General features: G+C 32.9%; 3 protein-coding genes across 3 annotated transcripts; all 3 read right to left on the bottom strand.

Annotated features, from left to right (window-relative positions):
• Positions 1 to 1,084: 1,084 nt before the first annotated feature.
• On the bottom strand, positions 1,085 to 1,729 carry LOC122592209 (ATP-dependent DNA helicase PIF1-like). The gene has a single exon (XM_043764407.1). The coding sequence runs from the start codon at positions 1,727 to 1,729 to the stop codon at positions 1,085 to 1,087; it is 645 nt and encodes a 214-aa protein (XP_043620342.1).
• A 9,313-nt stretch (positions 1,730 to 11,042) lies between these two features.
• On the bottom strand, positions 11,043 to 13,220 carry LOC122594426 (9-cis-epoxycarotenoid dioxygenase NCED2, chloroplastic). Its single transcript, XM_043766882.1, has one exon. The coding sequence runs from the start codon at positions 13,198 to 13,200 to the stop codon at positions 11,458 to 11,460; it is 1,743 nt and encodes a 580-aa protein (XP_043622817.1). The 5' UTR covers positions 13,201 to 13,220; the 3' UTR covers positions 11,043 to 11,457.
• Positions 13,221 to 14,941: 1,721 nt separating this feature from the next.
• Positions 14,942 to 19,736, bottom strand: LOC122592208. The gene is made up of 8 exons (XM_043764406.1): positions 18,621 to 19,736; positions 18,256 to 18,527; positions 16,700 to 18,078; positions 16,562 to 16,653; positions 16,284 to 16,432; positions 15,461 to 16,142; positions 15,138 to 15,403; positions 14,942 to 15,017 (listed from the first exon to the last, which is right to left on the bottom strand). Exons 1-8 carry the CDS (start codon positions 19,734 to 19,736, stop codon positions 14,942 to 14,944), a joined length of 4,032 nt encoding a protein of 1,343 aa, XP_043620341.1.
• Between the last annotated feature and the right edge of the window lie 1,559 nt (positions 19,737 to 21,295).

The raw sequence follows: 21,295 nt of genomic DNA, 5'->3' as shown, positions 1-21,295 counted from the left end.
TTTTTCGCTATGGTTGGTATCATATCAGTTATGGATTCTGCACGCCCAAAATAATCTGCACCATAAACAAAATGTTTGATGAATTATCAAGTTCCATTTCAATGTGGGGAGTATCAATGAGAAGTGTAATATATATGGATTTTTAAGGAGAATTTTTTACTTTACATAATGATAGAAGTAAAAACTAATAACGTTTAAAAAAAGTTACCTAACAAAGCGCTTCCTTTAGTAACGTGATCTTTGAGTTTCTCGAAAGGGACAAAGTTAAAGTAGTAATCGGGTATTTTGTCATTAGTCACTAACTGGAATTGTGTGTGGCGATTGAGTCTTAGTAATACAGGATGGGGAACAACAGGCGCATACTTTCTGCCTTTTATGGTGGTGTACTTTGTGATCCTGTAGCATTGGTTTAGGGTGACGACTTTATCTAGATGGGTTTCGTCAATCGAAAGAGCCTGTGCCTCAATTGAATATCCCTTTTATAACAAAAAGTGAGTTTAGGAACGTATAATGATAGGATAAATAAGTAAACAAAACGTGTAAAGAAAAGAAGTTTAAGAGAAGGATAGGGCTTACAGTTATGTCAACAAAGAGATATGAGAATTGTTGGCTGTTGTTTCGCGAATGCCATTTGTTGACGACACGAACCTCAATCATTTCAGGGTAGTCGGGGTACTTTATATCCTTAAGTAACTTCAGCGTCATTTTAGGGGTTGCAAATTGTTCATAAATGTACCTTTAAAAAAATGTATCAGCCTATATTGTTTCCGAGTGGTATGTAGTATTGCAATAGTGGAGAAGCTCAATAAGGAAAATAGTAATAATCAGTAAACGAAGGTTGTTTATTTTTTATTTTTTTTAGTAGTTCATGCAAGATAACTGTATTCTTATGGAAACGACTACATGTAAGTAAGACAATAAACATGATGTGTATTAGATAAAGTATAACTGATCGGATACTAATATGTACCTAAAACGGGCCGATTTCTTGTAAGAAGTCTGAGTAGACAATGTTTTTTGTTTCTGTGTCATTGTTTTGTTCAGTCGGTACAATGAGCACTTTCAATGCGTCAGGGGAGGTAGCTCATGAAAAGGCAACATATAGCTGACCGTGGCCAAAGAAAGGTTGTGGTAAGTAAACTCCAATCTTGTTAAGAGATTGACCTTGGCTTTTGTTATTGGTCATTGCGTAACAAAGCCGTAATGGGAACTGTTTTCTTTTAAGAGTGAAGGGGAGCTCCTTGTCAGTATATGTTAAAGAGATTCTGGGTATGTAAACACGATGTCCAATAGCTTTACCGGTTATTACTTGTGCCTCGATGACCCTTGGTAATAAGTGTGTAACGATTAATCTAGTACCATTACAGAGGCCCAATGTTTGATTGATGTTTCTTAAAAGAATAACAGGAGAATGAACTTTTAACTCAAGTCGGTGAGCGGGGAGACCACTGAAGTCTAGCATATTTAAATATTCTGGTGGGTATAAAGTTTCAGTATCTGATTGATAGCCAATATGGGGAGTAATTAAATCAGTGCTAAGGTAGACTTTGCTATCTCCTGGAGCTCTGAGAAGTATCAAATCATTAATTTCATTAACAGTATCATTTTTGGGACAGACGATTGCCTTTTGAGAAAGAGTTTCTGGCCGAATGTTTTTGAGGCAATCTTCATCGTATATGAATTCAATAAGATCATAAATAGCGTTATTATTTAAGAGATAATGTGCCATAAACTTTTTGAAGAAAACATGTATTATTCAAATTATTAAAAACTGACATTTGGTCAGTAAAAAAATGAACTGTAAAAGTTTTGTGTGAAAGTAAAAGTCGTTCGCGTAAAAGTTTAGTGCTAAAAGTGTAAGAGACTTGTTGTGGTGAAAATAAAAGAAAAGCAAAAATTTTAAAAATTTAGTGCTAAAAGTATAAGGGATTAAAATGTTGTGATGAAAATAAAATGAATAGAAAGTTTATTATTCTTTACAACTTTTCCTATTAAAATGTTGTAGTTAAAATAAAAGATTATCAAAAAGTAGAAAAATTTAGTTCTAAAAGTGTTCGGAGTTAAGATATTGTGGTGAAAATAAAAAGATTAAAAAGTTTACTAAGAATTATAAAAGTTTTGTTCTAAAAGTGTAAAGAGTGAAACTATTGTGGTGAAAATAAAAAATAAAATAAAAGTATATTATTCTGTACACGCTTTCCCGTACCTTAAAATGAAAGAAAATTAAAAACTATGAAAATTTAGTGCTAAAAGTGTAATGAGTTAAAATATTATGGTGAAAATAAAATGAATACAAAGTTTACTAAAAAATATTATAGTTTAGTGCTAAAAGTGTAAAGATTGAAAGTTTTGTGTTGAAAATAAAAAAAATAAAAAGTTTACTAAAAAGTATTATAGTTTAATGCTAAAAGTGTAAAGATTGAAACTTCTGCGGTGAAAGTAAAAAGAAAAAAAAGTATACTATTACTAAAAAATATTTAGTTTAGCGTTAAAAGTGTAAAGATTGAAAGTTTTGTGGTGAAAATAAATAGAACAAAAAATTTACTAAAAAGTATTATAGTTTAGTGCTAAAAATGTAAAAATTGAAACTTATGTGGTGAAAATAAAAAAAATAAAAAGTATACTATCTTTTACACGTTTTTTGAGACTTTGTTTTTAATATATATATTATAATAAATAATCAATTGATCTCCAAAGATTTTTATTAATTAGAATAAAAAGCTAAAAGTGTAAAGATTGAAACTTTTGTGGTGAAGATAAAAAGAATAGAAAGTATACTATTCTTTATTTAAAAATATTATAGTTTAGTGTTAAAAGTGTAAAGATTGAAGCTTATGTAGTGAAAATAGAAAGAATAAAAGAATAAAAAGTATACTATTATTTACTAAAAAGTATTATAGTGTAGTGTTAAAAGTGTAAAGATTGAAATTTATGTGGTGAATATAAAAAGAATAAAAAGTATACTAATCTTTACACGTTGATTATGCAAGGATTAGGATGGGTGTATTGTCCTGGCATCATATGACTCATACGTGGTGAGTTGATAAATATTCAATTGTGGTACCGGGGCTAGAATTCCCTCCATTACCCTTATTTTTAAGATAAAAACTTAAAACTTTAAAAAAAATCTTATAATCCCCAAAAATTTAAAAAGAGAGATGGGTATGGACAAACATTTAAAAACCAAAAAAATGAAAAAAATATAGGTGGGGACAAAAAAGAAAAAAAAATTGGAAAAAGATATAGGTGGGGACAAAAAAAAAAGTTACTGTAGTTTGTAAAGATTGAAACTTATGTGGTGAATATAAAAAGAATAAAAAGTATACTAATCTTTACACGTTGATTATGCAAGGATTAGGATGGGTGTATTGTACCGGCATCATATGACTCATACGTGGTGAGTTGATAAATATTTAATTGTGGTACCGGGGCTAGGATTCCCTCTATTACCCTTATTTTTAAGATAAAAACTTAAAACTTAAAAAAAAAAACTTATAATCCCCAAAAATTTAAAAAAAGAGATGGGTATGGACAAACATTTAAATACCAAAAAAATGAAAAAAAAATATAGGTGGGGACAAAAAAAAAACACACTTAGTTACTAAAAAAAAGTGGAAAAAGATATAGGTGGGGACAAAAAAAAAAAATTACTGTAGTTTGCACGAATTCCTAAGATTTGTTTTTAATATATATATATATAATTTCCCTCACTTGAAAAGGACAAGTCTTTTGAATATTTGTAGATCTCGTTTTTTTTCCCCTCCAAACATTCCGTATGTGACATCGGTGAAGTTTTCACGTACCATAAACAACGAGATGTTGAGCATTTGTCGTTACAAGTATCTAGATGAAAAAACCCCAAGACTTGTTATCCCTAAGGATAGAACTCAAAACTTGGATAAAACCTGTTTAGGAGCTAAAATCATTTGTAGTCATCTTAAACTTGCTATACCAAGAAATCCATAAATGGAGAAATACGAGAATACTTCTACATCATATATATCATCTTTTAATTTTTAAAAATTTGTATTAACTTCAAGAATCTTTTTAGGAGACTTGTTACATATAGGAGACTAGCTAGTTCAAAAGAATCTTGGACTAATGTTAATCGGAAAATGATCAATCATTTTAAAAAAATAGCCTAAAAATCCTCCTAATATAATATAATGTGTAATCTATTCATTATCTTTCTTCACCTCCACTTTTGATTTTTCCATATGGTATTATCTAGTGATTAAAAGGATTTTTAGGCTACTTACTTAGGAAGATTAATCATTTCCCATTTTAATCTTCTTCCCCTCTCGAACATGCAGAATCCATACGGTTTGCTCTTAATTACAACCAAACTTAAACTTTCTAAAACTACATTAAAAAATTTCATTTATTTGTCAGGTAGGAAAATTTTGAGTTAAAATACTACATTAATTAGTAAGCTCAAATTACTTTAGCATTATTATTCATACTAATATATAGTATCTTTGGTTTGATGTGTTTATATAGGTGAATTTCTTAACCACCAAATTAAGACTCTATTATAACACCAATAATTAAAACAAAAAGTTTCAACCATGTAAACAAATTTTTATGTTTCCGTCCTTTAGAGCTTTATAATTTTTAGGATGAACCTTTGCTTTTTACCAGCAAAAAAACCCATAAAATGGCTCCAAAGATCTTGCAAGCTTAACAATTATATATGGCTTTTACAAGTTAATAATACTTGGTTTTGGTAATAAAACTTTGTGTTATGAATATAACTTCCCAATTACATAGTGAAATAAGAGCACATCAAAGGTAGTTTGTCATGTGACCAACCCATACCCCCTCCACGTGATTGTTGTCCTATTTGAAAGCCAAATTTGTCACATCAACATATATATGACACCATCTTATCTGCTCATAGATAAATAGCTAAAAGAGAGAATGTCTTAATCTTGCTTGTACTTATCAATGTGGCAACAGATTGAAAAGAAAACGGTCATAATTATTGATTACTTGTGAGCTAATTAGATAATTCTGTATATTAGTAATTAATCATGAGTTGCTCTTGAAAATCAAGCGTTTTAACGAATTTTCTAAAAAGACCACCTTTTATTTTTATTTTTATTTCTATTTCAGGTGAATATAGAAGATTGAAATATGACGTTAGAGATGATGCTTTTGAAAGTGACTTCAACGTTTGTTAGTTTTGAGACGGGAACTGGTTAGGTACATTATTTTTACTTTCTCAATATCCAAATTGGAATTCTATAAACCATACTCAAGATCGAAGCGGACTTTTTAAAGTTTAATATACAACAATAATCGACTACTACATTATTAAAATAGATCGTATGAGATTGACATGGATGAGTTTCAACTTGGTGACATTGATGAGTTTCAAGTTGGCCTAGAGAATCCTATATAATTTTTTTAAAGTTAATTAGCTCTTTTTTTTTTGACTGCCCATTAATCTGCAGTCGAAAACTCCATTTAGGGCGACCCAACCCCACCTAACTGTACGGAATCCAGTAGCTCCATGAGTCAAGAAACACCTAATAACCTGTTCGCCTAAAGTCACAACAATAAATTAATAAAAGACCTGTTTGGTTCAGGGTTTCGGTCTCCTTTCATTGCCCCTATATATGAGCTTACCACTACACTATGCTAACTAGTTGTTTCGTCATGTGCTAGACTTCTTTTTCCCCTAACAGATTAAAACTAAACAAAGCAAAATAATCACAACATATAAATAGTTTAGAGATAAAAAGTAGGTAAACAAGGGTGACAAGATTAAAAGAGTGTTGGTGCTCCTCACAAAATTTCACTCTCATTTAAATAAACAATTTTATTACAGGTATTATATTATATACTTTAATAATTGTGATGGAAATGAATAGTGATGGGTCATATTTGGCCCATTACTATTTTTAATCTAGGCAATTTTTATTTTGGACCCGATTTTTATTGGGTCAGTTTTTGTTTTAGATCAAGTACTTATAGGTTTATTTCGAATTTGATTCATGTTTTTCTTTTTTGAAAAGCGTGGATCAAATATCACAAAAGATTGTTTAATTAGTTTATGTTATCTTAATTGGATCCACGCTAGAAAATCTCTCACTCAATACTTAGTAGGAGGAATACATATTAAGATAAATTACAATGTCTTTTATTAAAAAATAGTGATTTGCTAATTAGTGCCCCTAGTGCACTAGTTAAGAAACATTTAATGAAGTATTTATTGAAGTCTAACTTTCTTAAAATATATAAATATGTATTAATTATTCAATTAAAAATAGAAATTATTGAGTTAAATTAATACACATTAAATAAAATTTTTGATTAATAAGGAAATAACAAGTTCATTAAATGCTTCTTAACTAGTACGCTAGGGACACTAGTTAGCAAATCCCTAAAAAATATTGTAGGGCCCTATATTGTATAAACAAACCTAAAACACCAAGCTAATAGAAACCTAATTAAATTGCACCAACTAAGGAAAGGTATTATCCACAACAGTGCAACACTACAAGTCACAATTAATGTCTTTTATTAATTTATTCCCATGTCAGCTTGAATTCGAAGACACCTCTACGCAGGGACGGCTCCATAAAGGGGCTGTGTGGGCAACTGCCCCCATTTCAATTTTGGTATAATGTAATTTTTTAGAGGTATATTTATAGTTTTATTCCTAAATAATACTCGTAACAATATGCAGAAAATACATTATACATACAAATGTCACCATCGTTGTCATAAGTCTCTTCTTTGGAAGTATGTTACTTATGTTGGGAGCATTAGTTTTGAGATAAAATCTTCTATTGGTAAAGTAAAAATCTTCAGTTATTTTGATTTTTAACGAAGTTGAAAAAGAGAAGTTGAAGAAAGTATTTTATTTGTTTGGGTAATTGTATCAAAATTTATCACATGCTCTAAAATTGCAAAGAACAATGTTCAAGTTAAAGATAGATGTTCTCATAACTGGCACCCAGACGAAATTATTTTAAGGGTCCATTTTTTCTAAATTCTCTGTTAAGAGTTAATTTTTGTTTAAAAATTTTTTTCCCCTCAAAGATGACTCTAATAAATATAATAAGAGCCTTTTAAATTTGCCCCCTCACAAAAAAAGTTCTGGCTCTGTCCCTGCCTCTACGAAACCCTTTTGGGGATGTTTGGTTCAAAAAATTTAAAGGAATTAGATTTCCTTCATGCTTATGATAAGATTAATACTTGATAGTTGATAAGCATCTCGAATATAATTTCAACAGCATAATGTCTACGCGTTGTTTATACGAGTATTTGATAACCCAAATAATAAATAAAGATGATATCCTTAACATGAGTAGCCCTCACTTGGTTGGAACTCCAACTCCTTCCTTGTAGCTGCGGGCTTAATTATGTGATCGGACTAGTAAGAAAATCAAGCACCCGGCCTCTACGCAGATAGGTACCTTAAGTACCGCCTAGCTAGCTGAGTTATAACAAATTAAGATGTTAATGTTACTTACAAAATTGGCTACAATGTCATTTAATTTTACAAAAAGCGTACGTGAGAGATATAAAGTACGGACCTGACATTTGATTTTTAATCCATAAATAAAGATTTTTCAACTTCTTCTCTAGTTAATTGTTAATAGTAATTAGAAATTAACCTGACCGGCCCATTACTATATATATAGCTTCTCAAGCACTACCATATATATATGCAAAATATATGGCCACTGGGTTCAATTAAATCGTACCCCCACTTACGCTAAAGTTGAACTTGCAGCAAAAAATAATAATATCAACCACCTGTTTTTCATTTTTCTAGCCAACGTACGTGGAGCAATACAAAGTTAGGCCGGTTGAGCTATATATCAATATTATTTTGATGCTTATATTTACGGTTCAAATCACAAAATAGGATACGCTAGCTAACTATATATGTATAGTTACCTCTTAAGGAGGTCGACGCAATGTGATCGATTTGTCTATTCTCAAGAAGAAAAAGTGGAAAACGAGACGTATTCGAGACATATAGTAATGTTTTGGGAGCATATGCATGGTGGTGGGCTGTTTGTTCTTGAGATATTTTCTTCTTTCAAAATTAAGATGGGAAACACAAATAAATACAAATATTGAAACAAATTGTGCTAGATAGAACATGGGTTTCTATATCTCATCACGCCTCCACGTACGTCTGATGCCTTGTTGCACAGGGTTCAAACATCTTCCACATAATACATACACTTCAATTCCTAGCTTGACCTAATTATTTATTTTAAGATGGATCCAAATTTAATTAGAGTACTATATATTTAGTAAGACATTAATCACATATACCCCCATGCATCTCTATCCTCTATAAATATTCGATGCGGAAAAAGGGAGCGGAGATTGTATAATATATATATATCAATTAATAATTCCTCATTTATGGTTTATAGCAAAAGGGTGCAAGCTAGCTAGGAGATCGAGGACAACTTTGAGGTCTATATATAGATTATCAAAGCTAGGACACTTAAATCTACTCAAATTAATTGAAAACATAACTAGCTAGTAGTATGACGTGTGATATTTGTCACACAGCACCGAGTGTTGAATCGATATAATTATTTGTTCATGTTGAACTGTATATATTATCAATTTATATAAATTCAACAAAAGATCTAGCTAGTGAAACACGTATAGTATAATACATACCAATGCGATATGTGGTCGGTGATTTTTTTTTTTTTGGGATGGAAAGCGCGCCATGACAAAAGTGTTGTTATATTGTGGAGGGGAATCACGATCGATCGACTTATAGCTTGCTCCAACTTGGGTGCTTATTAACAGCCCCCACTTGTTTTCATCACTAGATGAAACAAAACACACACAAACACATGCCCATGCCTTGCTCTACCCTACTTATAAGACTTATTAATAACACTATTGCGTAATAACTACCTTTTAGAAACTTATGGTACATATTCATTTGCCGGCAAAATATTTATTTTAAGTTTTTATTATATACAGTATATTAACATCAATTATATTCTTGTGGAGAAAGGCACGTTGATTGATTAGGTCTAGTAGGATGAGAGGCGTATACATACATCCCTTTCGGAATGACCAGATTATGGCTGTTTGCTAGCTAGGGTCTTAGCTAGAAGTATATATATATATATATATATATATATGAGTCTATTACAATAAACCATAAAGGTAATTAATATCATTCTCCATGGTTATCAATATTATATTTAGTAACGTTAAGACATATGTTCATCTTGGTAATTTCATTCTCCATGGTAGAACCTGAAAGCAGTCTTTATATATATCTTTGGTAGAGATAAGACTGTTTATATTCCGACATCTCTATATATACCACCGAAAAAGGTATTAAAACTCAAAACATGTGAAAGACTAACATTTGGGGGGTTACTTTGTTTTTTTTTACCGCCTTTTGTTTAACAATCTTTCATATATATTGACAAACAAGTTGAAACCGGCATTACCGGTATTGTAGTGCAGTAATAGATTGAGGTGATTGGAGAGTGCTAGGAATACTTATTTTACAAAATGAAAGCCCTTGTTATGAAAAAAATAAAATAAAAAGAAATCACCAGGCCACACATGACACATGCATCATGTAAGGAGAGAACCAACTTAATTATATGATCTCATTAATTATTAGCGACAATATGTCTTTGGTAATTAATGTTAAGTTTGCCTGCTATCGATCAAATGGTACAAATTGTCTTCGATATACACCATTTGTAATATGTCTTACTAACACTAATTACGATATTAAATGTTTTTGCCGTTGACATGGGACCACGCAAGAGCTTCGCTCCGGTGGGTCATACTTCCTCACACTGCTCTTATTCAAACATGTTTGACTCCAGGATATAGTCAATGCAATTGTAGTTCTTGTGGGTGGAAATGTATGTACTACTATATTACTATTACTATATATTACTAGTAATAATAAAACCCTTATGATTTTTGACACCTCGGATCCTTTTCTAGTATATCTTTTGAGCTTTATTTTTGTAGTTAATTTATAGTATAATCTTTTTTTTTTTTTCGTATCATCTTATATTTGATTTTTCTGTACAGCATTATGAATTTTTGAATGTGATTGTACAATTGTTTTTATATAAATATATATATTTAACGTCCCAAGACTTTTAGCTAACATATATATAGTGGTATATATTGTGTAATCGATGAAACATATAATTGATGTGTGGTTGTACTATTTTTTTTTGTTTATTGTATAATCGATGAATGTAGTTTTTAAACATCTTAGTTTTGTTATATAAAAAAAGTAGCGGTACAGCTTATTGACCATTTACCTTCTGTTTTTATATAAATCACTATACCTATAAAAAAAATAAATGGACTTTAGGGAACATATATGTCAACACAATAATAATAAAACGAAGATGGAAAAGATTATGATATTGTGACACTGACCTTATCTAAGAATAAATAATTGTAACAACACGTACGTACAAAGCCAATGCCGTCGTCGATGGACGGCGCGATCCTCCTACTTGTAAATATGTGTAAATGTATATGGTAAATTGATTACTTGTCTAGCTTATTTAATTTTCATTATGTCAGAGAGAAAAAAATAATGCAAAACAAAAGCTTGCCCAAGTCTTAATGGTCAACGACAACTTTGTTCCAAACAATGATACAATATAATAAATTTAAAAATACACTACTTTTGGACTCTTAATCAATATTTATTGGTCATGTTTTAATAATCATTGCAAAATGCATATATATTAGTTTAACATCCGTCGATATGCATAAACAATATTCATCATCGTATTCTTGCTCATATTTAGGTATCTTTTACTTAATTAAATATATAGAACATGCCACGATTGCATTACATCTACTTTTGAGACCAAATTATATATATAAAAGAGACACTTTTAGTTCATCTTAGTTTAGAAAATATATATACAAAAATTATTAACTAATTGTACATAGACTTTACAAGTATGTATTGTAGATGAGCTACCATATGGAAACCAAGCCAAGAAGAGTAAAAAAAAAACAGTTAGAACAGATTATATAAGAGATAAAGAAAACAATTTCAAAACAAGATTTAATTTCTACAATAACTGAAATCTGACAATATTAACAACAAAAACCAGCTGAGCTTCATTCCAAAAGCTACATGCTTGGTTCAATTTACAAACCGTACATACTAATTTACCCATAGTAAAGTTTATAAAAAAATCTATATATGATGATCCAAGTCTGTAAAAGCTAAGAAGGCTTAGGAGATTTCGGGGATGCGTCATCCCTCTGAATGATCTCTCATAATCTAACCTCTTTTAACAGCTATACATATATATACACGTACACTGATCGGTGTGTGTATTTGTGTGTGTGTGTGTTAGTATAATACGTTCGTACGTGAAACTGCTTATTCCAAAAGCATGTGGTAAATAAGCAGCAACGCAAAAAAGACGTACCCCTTGGTTTTTACTACTATGCTTGTTGTGCTAAATCTTTTGAAGTTATAAAGGTTCCATGGAACCCATACGGAACTCGAGATGGAAGCTTCACGGAAGCTTCCATCTCCAAAGTCATCGCGTTTATCACCTGTAGTTCCGACTTCCACGTCTTCTCGTCATGAACAAATGCCAAAACATATCCATCATCCTCTCTTTCCGAGTTCGGGTCACTTGGAAGAAAAAACGGCTCACCTCCGTACCTCTCGTCACCGTAAAAAAACTTCTTGATTTCTCCTGTAACCAAGTCGACTTTGGCAAAACCCGAAACTTTAGGCCAGGGTTCGGCAATGGCAAGGTACGCAAACCTCGTTTTACGACCTAGTTTGTCACGGTTCACCATCCCGGCTTCAAGGTTCACTTGTTCGGATTCTTGAATGATTGAACGTTTGGTTGATTCACGAGTCTTTAAGTTGATTCGGATTTCTGATAACACGCTCTTTAAATTCTCGTCACATTCGTTAAATATCGAGTCTGCTGGCGTCATGCATGAACCGATCACAACAACTTCATTCGTTTCGGGTTCTTCCCACGCGTTCCATAAATGAAAACAAAACGTTTCGGGCGAATCCACCCAAATCATATCATCGGATGTTTTCGCGTTCTTGGATAGAATCCCGAACCTCGACATCTTATTCTTGTCGTAAATCACGGGTGATCCGCCTTTGATCATTTCTTGAAGCTTGAACACTACTTGTTGGTCCGGAACCACCACAAAGTTTTCGGTTATCGCGAAATCATGCATCATTGTCGGGATGTCGAGTGGGATCTCGACATCCTGTGACTTCTTTCCATCTTTTGAGAACTTGAAGTACTTAAGATACGGCTTCTTTACGACGTCATAGCTTAACGCAAACATCTCTCCAGAAACCGGGTCTAGCTTCGGGTGGGCTATCATGGTTGACGTAAGCTGCTCCGAGAAATCATACCGCCCGACGGTTTCCACATCGGATGACGGCGTGATTCTTATTTGATACGGTAAATCGTCTTCGGACATGGCGAGCAAGCGGTTGTTAAAGTAAACCAAACCGGCGTTCGCGACCCCCATTCCTTGGCTATGATCAACCAAACCGAACAACGAACGAGCGTAAAACAAACCAAGACGAGCCACACCCGAATGTCCATGAAGTTCACCTATTGCTTTTGGGAAAACCGGTCGACCTAACTCTCTTTCTTGAACAAGTCTTTGAGTCTCCGTTAGTCTACATGAATAACTAACGGAGTTCCCGTTGATACTAACGGCGTGAACCATACCGTCACCATCAAACAGATGGTGTCCGGCTACTGGTTCAAATAAAGGGTTCGCACCATTGCGAACATATACACCTTGTATACACTCTGGTACAGAACCAATTACAGTTAAGTTATGCTTAACTGACTGTTCAGGTACCGGAGCAAAGTTTCCAGCTATTTGTACACGTGGATCCGAAGTTTTTGGTAAAGGAAACTCGGTTTCACGTGACACTAATACGCTTTCGAACATATCCAATGCGGTTGCCGCTGCTCTTTGTAAAAAGTTCCATTGCAATGGATGGTGAGGAGGATCTTGTTGATCAATAGTTGATGATGAAAATTGAAGTAATGGAGAAGATTGAAGAGCGGCACATGTAATTGAGACTCTTCTTGTTTTAATTGTGTTAAATTTTGTATTTTGATAATTATGGTGTTGTGATGAGAATGAGGATGGGAGTAAGGTCGATATATAAGGATTTGTAGCCATTGAGTGTGTTTTTTTGAAAAAAGAATTGTGGGTGGTGAATGAGAGTGGGGTGAAGGGGGGTTATATAAAGGGTGCCTGGTATATGGCGGGTCTACAAAAGAGACAATCAAGGACTAGACCACGTGTAAATTATAAATTATAATGACATATGAGATGACAAATATTTTTGGAGACCATGTAATTTGTCCTTGTTGGAAGGTGGGACCGTTTTGTTAGAAAAGTATCAAAAATGTGTTATGTTAGTCCTATATATCCTTAATCCTTCATAGTATAAACATTCCACTTAAGTATTACTCCCTCCCATTCCGCCCGAATTTCTTGTTTTTCAATTATGATCTAATAATGCACCATAGCTAATCATGCATTGTAATAATATCATTAATCTTGAGGCTTATGCGTCACATGACACTGTTCTATGGGTGCATTTATATTTCACGTTACCATTTGGATTTTGTTATATCGGATACCGTTTAAATTTTTCTTATTTCGGTTTTTCTTGGTTTGTTGCACATTATTTTTTTCTTTTGTGTTATTTCCATTGGTTCATCTTATGCACGTATCACCATTTAGATTTTGTCATATCATATCCTGTTTGGTGTTTTTATTGTCGGTTTTTTCATAGTTTTTTGCTTTTGTGTTCTCAATTAATATATTAGAAACTTACCGCCGCGTTTTTCTATTGGTCCACCTACACCCCACGTTACTACTCGGATTTTGGTAAATCGAATCCCGTACGACTTTTTTTTCGTTCGGTTTTTCTTGGTTTGTTGCACAACTTTTTTGCTTTTGTGTTCTTTTCTATTGGTTCTATTTAGATTTTGTCATATCAGATCCCATTAGGGGTTTTTACTTTCAATTTTGTTTGGTATTTTCATAGTTTTTTTCTTTTTTTTGTTTTCAACTAATTAATATATTGAAAATTTTTACTAAATATTATTTTTCCTTTCGTTTTTGTTTTATTGCACTAACTAAATGTATGTATTTGATATTGCTACATGGTAAACGGCAAATAGTTAATAATGTTAAGACTTGAAAGGAAGTAAATAGAGAATGCTAATGCTATCGGTATCTTAAATGCAAGATTCAGGGTATTTTAAAAGTTATTAGTCGATGGAAAGTGAAAGAGCAGAGATTAGAAATATACGAGTATTTATATATTATCTGCATATGAATCTCTTATTCAATATTATTACATGGAAGATGGTATTTATACATACTAGCAATTAAATAAACATGAATTTCCTATAAAACTCCTCCACCATTTTTAAATATATACACACTAAAACAGTTAAACTTTAAAGGTGAACTTCATTAATATGTACAAATTTACAAACTGTACAAACAAATACAAAGGATACATGAACACAGCCATATCTAACAAAATTCCAGCCTAAACTCCAAAACTACCAATATTCAAATCAAAACAGCAAGAGAAAATAATCTGTATGAAATTCAAAACAAAATACTACATATCTGCACAAATTTCAACAAGCTCCATTTAAGTGCTAGAATGAGACCAAGAAGCGTCATCTTACACCGCCCTCTATTCTCATTCGCACACACTTAAACAAAGCAAACCATAAACTTCAAAGCATTCCTTACAAAGCATCACCAGAATTCTCCCAATTTAGCTTCCAACTTCCTCTCACAATGTCACCATTCTTAGGAATCAACCTCTACACAACATATCCATTCTCCTTTCATTCATCTAGAGAATACTGAACATACTCTCACCAATGCATCATATAGCCTCAAACCTGCTATTAAACCATCTCAGTTCCCATTTAACACCTACATTGATCACATTCAAGGTCTTCCTGACATTTAAAGACAACAGCTTGTTTCTAATACTATCTTTAACTATATTACATATTACCTCCACACTCCTTTCTACCTTTTGGAAAATTCTCATATTCCTTTCCTGCTAGATAAAGTACACTGCAGCTGCCAAAATGAGCTTGTTAACCACAACTCCAATGTTATTCCTTTCTTTCAGACCAGAAATTTCATGAATTAACTCCTGCAAATCAGAGTTATCACCCAATCGCCACCCTAAATTTCTAAGATTAGACCAAATACCTTCAGAATACTTGCATTTGAAAAATAAATGATCATGATTATCAGTTCCAAACTTGCACAATGGACACTGCAAGCTCTCAATATTCTGCCATTTACTAACCCTATCTTGAGTCATTAGTTTCCCCTGAACAGCAAGCCATAGTATAAAAGCATGCTTTGGGTTAAATTGTTTGAATCAAACCACATCTTTCCATTCAACAATTGGCCAATTGTCCCTTAAATCCAGCCAAGCCTGCTTAGTAGAAAACTCCATATGTTGATTATTTTTAGAAACCCACACAATTCTGTCCTCTTTATCCAACTGCAAAACAGGAGTGGCAATATTCCTCGGAATTCCAAATCTTTCTTCCCATTCTTCAGGCCAATTCCATTTTCCATTATTAATCATATCTGCTATTTTAGTATCAGCCTCCAATTTGGCATCATACAACACTCTTTTGGTAATGACCTGATTCAGTGGACCATCAATACTCCATTTATCATTCCACATTGAAATTCTTCTTCCATTTCCAATCTTATACAGAACATGTTGCTTCACCAACTCCCTTATTCCCAGCATTGTTTTCCAACCCCAGCTATCATATTTATCTGCTTCAATCTCCCATATACTCATACTTTTTAACTTGACAACATTAACCCATTTAGCCCAAAGAGAATTTCCATTCTCTATAATCTTCCAAAATTGCCTAACAAGCAATACATCATTCCACTTTCTCATATCTTTTATATCTAACCCACCTTGTTCCTTAGGTTTACAAACATTCTTCCATGCAACCTTGGCCTTGCCTACAGTAGAATCACCCCTATTCCATAAGAAACCTTTCAACAGTTTCTCTAATTCCTTAAAAACAGTGCTAGGCAGTCTAAAAACTGATGCCCAATATAATTGCATTGAGGAGAACAGAAGCAATCAATTGAATTCTGCCAGCATAAGACAACATTTTGTTCCTCCAACAATCAATCCTATTTTTAACCCTCTCAATTAAAACCTTGCAATCACTCACCCCCAATTTCTTAGCAAGTAGTGGAACTCCTTTTGAATGTCAATTTGCATTGCACACCTCTTAGGCCCACTCTTCCTATTATACCCTCTTAACAGTTCTTGAGCTATCAGAATGTTATCCTGGATATGCCTCCCAGGCACAAAGGCACTCTGGTTAATATGAACAATTTTTTCCAACCCATTTTTGATTCTATTACATAGAATTTTACTAATACACTTATAAAGAACATTGCAACAGGCAATAGGTCTAAAGTCAGACACTTTACTAGGTGTACTAACCTTAGGAATAAGTGCAATAAGTGTAGCATTGACCTCTCCAAGTAATTTTCCATTACTGAAAAACTCCTGCACAGCCAAACAAACCTTAGCACCTACAATATTCCAAGCTTTCTTTATAAAAAAAACCTGCAGTATAACCATCAGGCCCAGGTGATTTGTTACTATCCATACTAAACATGGCCTCCTTTATTTCATTGTTAGTCACAGGTTTAATCATTGCATTAGCTTCATCTTCATTCAGCACATCTATGAATAAATCATCCATCAACTGCTCAACATGGTCAACCTTCCCCAAAAAATTCTCAAAATGCTTTAAAAATTGCTTAGAAACCTCTTCCCCTTCATATATATTACCAGTGTCATCCTTAATGCTTTCAACTCTACTCTTATTCCTTCTGGATCTCAAAATGCTATGAAAGAATGCAGTATTCTTATCACCTTCCTGCAGCCATTTGATATTAGCTTTCTGCTGTAGCAATTTCATCTCATCACTAACAATAGAGATATACTCATTTAAAGAATCACTAGCCTTCCTTTTTATCTGCTCATCATGAGGTTGATCATTCATAACTTGTTGGTTTTTAACCAACTCCTCTCTTAACACCTTGACTTTATCAAAAATATTTCCTTTATTCCAACTTAAATTCTTCAACGGCTTCTTTAATCTCTTCAAATTTTGTACCAATTTGTACATATAGCACCCCTGCACACCTCCATTCCACTCCTGCTTAACCAAATCTAAAAACTCTTTCTTATCAGCAACAAAATTTGAAAATCTGAAAGATTTATTCTTTTTAGGGAGTCCCTCTTTGATATTTAAAACAGCAGGACTATGATCTGAAATATAATATGGCAAAAAAGTCCCATGGGCTCTCAAAAATCTACTTAAAAATTCTTCATTTACCATAATTCTATCAAGTTTTTTAAGAACAATACACTTTTTGTTCCTCAAAGATTTAGTCCAAGTGTAATAAAACCCACTGCTATTTAAATCATCAACTTGAATCTTATTGATTGTATCCACATATTCTTGCATATCAGCAGTCCTACTGGATCCCCCCATAGATTGTTCTGACACATCCTTAATGACATTAAAATCACCTAAAATTACCCTGGGCTGCCTATTCACAAAACAATTCTGTTGCTCCAACTCTTTCCACAAATCTCTTCTTTCAGTCCCACTATTACTAGCATAAACTACACTACAAAAGAATCTTTGTCTAGTAGGTATAATCTCAATAACACAAAATATAACTTGTTTAGATTTCTCAATAACCATTAGTCTAACCATATCTGAATTCCAGCCCAACACAATCCTACAACTAGAAGGACTATGTTGGACATTAGAAACCCAGTCCCAATTCCTAAATACTTTATTACTAACCTTATTAACAGAATTCATTTTAAGATGAATTTCTATGAAAGCACACACATGTGCTCTCTCATTCTTCATAATCTGCAAAGCCTCATTCTGCTTAACAACATTATTCATTCCTCTAATATTCCATACAACCAATCTGAAATCCATTGCAAAATGTCAATTAATTAAGGATCTGATTATCCCCCCCCCCCCCCCATTCATCTCATCAGCCACTAAATCATTAGTAGCATCATTTCCATCATCAATGATATCTTCCTCTATCTCTTTTCTACCCCTATCCTGATTATTTTCCTGCCATATATTGTTAAAATACTGAAGCATAGAACTTGACCACTCCTTAGATTCTGCAGCAGTAGGTTGTTTATTACACTTAATATACCAGTCCACCTTTGCTTTCTCCAAATAATCCAATTCCTCATTATATCCATTCCCTTCATTTTCATTATTCAACACACCATACTTATTAGCAGTGCTAACCCCTTTACCAGGAGAGAGAATATTACCACTACTACTTGAAGCACCATTCAGTGGCACTACCTTCTTATATTGCACCTTAGTTTTCTCCTTATTCCCCTTGCCATCAAGCTACTGATTTCTTATCTTATTACCATATTTCTTATTCTTATTCCATCCAAACTCATCTTGCTTACTCCCCTACCCTATATCTTCATTATACACTGCTTCTGTCTGTTTTCCAACTATAATGTGCTTATTTTTTGCACACTTTTCATCATTGTGTCCAAACACATTACAATGCTTACACACAACAGGCCTCCAAGCATAGTCCACAGTAACATATTTAGTCCTCTTAATATTCTTCAACTCATCCTTATCAACAACTTCTATTTTATCCAACATTTCTTTTCCTGCCTCTATTTCAATCAAAACCCTTGTAAAACCAGCTCTTCCAGTCCCAGAGTGACACATAGATGCAGTCATATTGTCCATCATTAAGGGTTTTCCAAGTCTACTAGCCAATGTACTAATACCCCTCAAACTCCAAGCTTCCAAAGGGACATTACTAAGCTTGACCCAAATAGGCAGCCTATTAGGTTCAGCTCTCTCAATATTCACATCAGGATTCCATTCCTGAACTACTAGTGGCTTCCCATTCACCATCCAAGGGCTCTGCTCAACCACATAGTTCATACCCTCCCTGTTTTTGAACTTAAAGTAACAGATTTCATTATTATCCTTCAAAATTTCTCCCAACCCAAACTTTCCCCACATTCTTCTAAGGTTATACCTCATTTCATTCATAGACATATTACATCCCAAAAAGAAACCACAAGCAGTTAGTTTCCATTTCTCACAACCTTCCATAACCAATTCTTCTTCAAAGATAACAACCTCCTCACCTTTATCATTCACCTCAGTGGCGACATAGAACAAGTTTTTCTCAACTTCACTACTTTTATTTTTAACAATATTAGCAAATGAAACATTCATAGACTTATTCATACTTTGATTAGCACTAATCTCTCCAGTAACATGTTCAGGAATAGGGCTACCAGAATTACTTACAGAAGGAGCTACCTCATTCATCTTAGTAACACCTGCCACATCTTCTCCCTCCTCCATGTTATTGACCAAATCCTTATGTTTATCACCACTATTGCCAAATTCAGCCTCCAATTCTATATTCTTCTTCAACACAGTGACATCATCTTCCTTCTTATTATCAATATAGTCATTAATCGACTTATTATTGTTATTATTCTTATTATTTAGCACATAATCACCTAGGTTAATAGGAGTTTTAGTATTTCTACCTGAAGAACGTTTTTTAGGCATTTTGTAAAAATCCCCAAATTCTAGGGTTTTAAATGCAGCAAAAATTAGCCAAATTGCTCAAGTAGGGTTGTGCGGAATGCGAAATATAATGAAAAAACATGAAGAATGATGAAAATTGATGCTAATTTGATGAAAAAATGGAGGTCTTTAATGGTGGAAAACGGTTAAAAGTTTTCCCGCCCAAATCGCCATCGGGGAGAAGTTTGATTGTAAAGTGCATTAGTCTATTTTTCACCACAAACTAAAACAGTTATATTTTTGTTAATGTGTAGATACATTTCAAAGTTAAAGGTTACTCTGTTCGGTTTGCCTCATTTATAGAATCATCCAAATGTTAACTTCTAAATTAGAGGTAGGTGTAGCACTTTAACTCATATGCAATCACAATAGAAAAGAAAGCAACTTCCAATAAATTAACGTTTCTATTGTTAAGTCTTTTGGGAGAAAGAATTGGGAAGGAAAAAAAATAAAAAAAATAAAGGCATTGTTAAGTTTTAAAATGACATGGAAAGGAAATGAGAGGAGAGAACTGGGGGGAAGTTATAGTTATTTTTGCTTCAACATGTTTTTTTTCATTTTTAAGGTGATTAGCAAGGTAAACTTTTTCTCCCTCTCCTTTCATATTCCATCCTTAAGTTAGCTTAACAGTTTGTTGAGATAGAAAACTATAGAAGGGAAAAAGGAAAAAAAAAAACGAATATAAATATGGTGAGAAATTTCGTTATGAAATATATAGTTATGGATTCATTCTAATTAAACATCTTCTTATAATACAATCTTAAGTTTACTTTATTGTCATCCCAATATGAATTCCATAATGGTTATATTGCATCACATGCAACTAATTAATCAACTAAAATGAAAATGGAAGTTAAGATTAGATTAGATTACATGATATATGAGGTGAGTGTTACATACACTATCTGTTTAAAACGCTGACTTTATTAGTTATCCTTATTCTACATTTGTAGGTGTTGACAACTCGTTTTCATTTCCTTTTAGTTTCCACGTCAAACGTCAAAATATCTAATGCACATATATCAAGGATCAATTAAATCATATTCATGTTAATGGTGCAGTGGCACGGTCTACTCGTCATATAGTTAGTAAACCGGTGGCATAATCTCGATTTCTTGTATTCGACAAGGGGATAGAGAGATTTTTTTTGAAGCGGAAGCGGGATTTTATCTTATTTATACGTACTGTATAAATATTTGGCGATGATGAATATAAAATTTTAAAAAATTTCCCTGGCCTTCACTTTATTTATGAGCTTATAAATCATTGGCTTATTTATACAAAGTTACATTTTTTCCTTCCAATCTTATTATTATATCTATTATTTTTACCTCTAGTATTTCTAAATAACAATAATTGTTTTTTCTGTTTGAAAAGTTAAATATCAACAGATGAAAACAAAAAAAGGAACATGAAAGTTCAAGACGACAAGAGGAAAAACACATTTTATAAAAGATTGATGAAAAAGTATTCAGGATTGTGGTGGATCGATACGCAATTGGGTTTGATGGGGCCTAGCCTGATAGTCATTATTAAGTCAT

This window comes from Erigeron canadensis, chromosome 3 (genome assembly GCF_010389155.1).
Source record: "Erigeron canadensis isolate Cc75 chromosome 3, C_canadensis_v1, whole genome shotgun sequence".
NCBI lineage: Eukaryota > Viridiplantae > Streptophyta > Magnoliopsida > Asterales > Asteraceae > Erigeron > Erigeron canadensis.
This window is presented reverse-complemented; position numbering and strand designations above follow the sequence as displayed.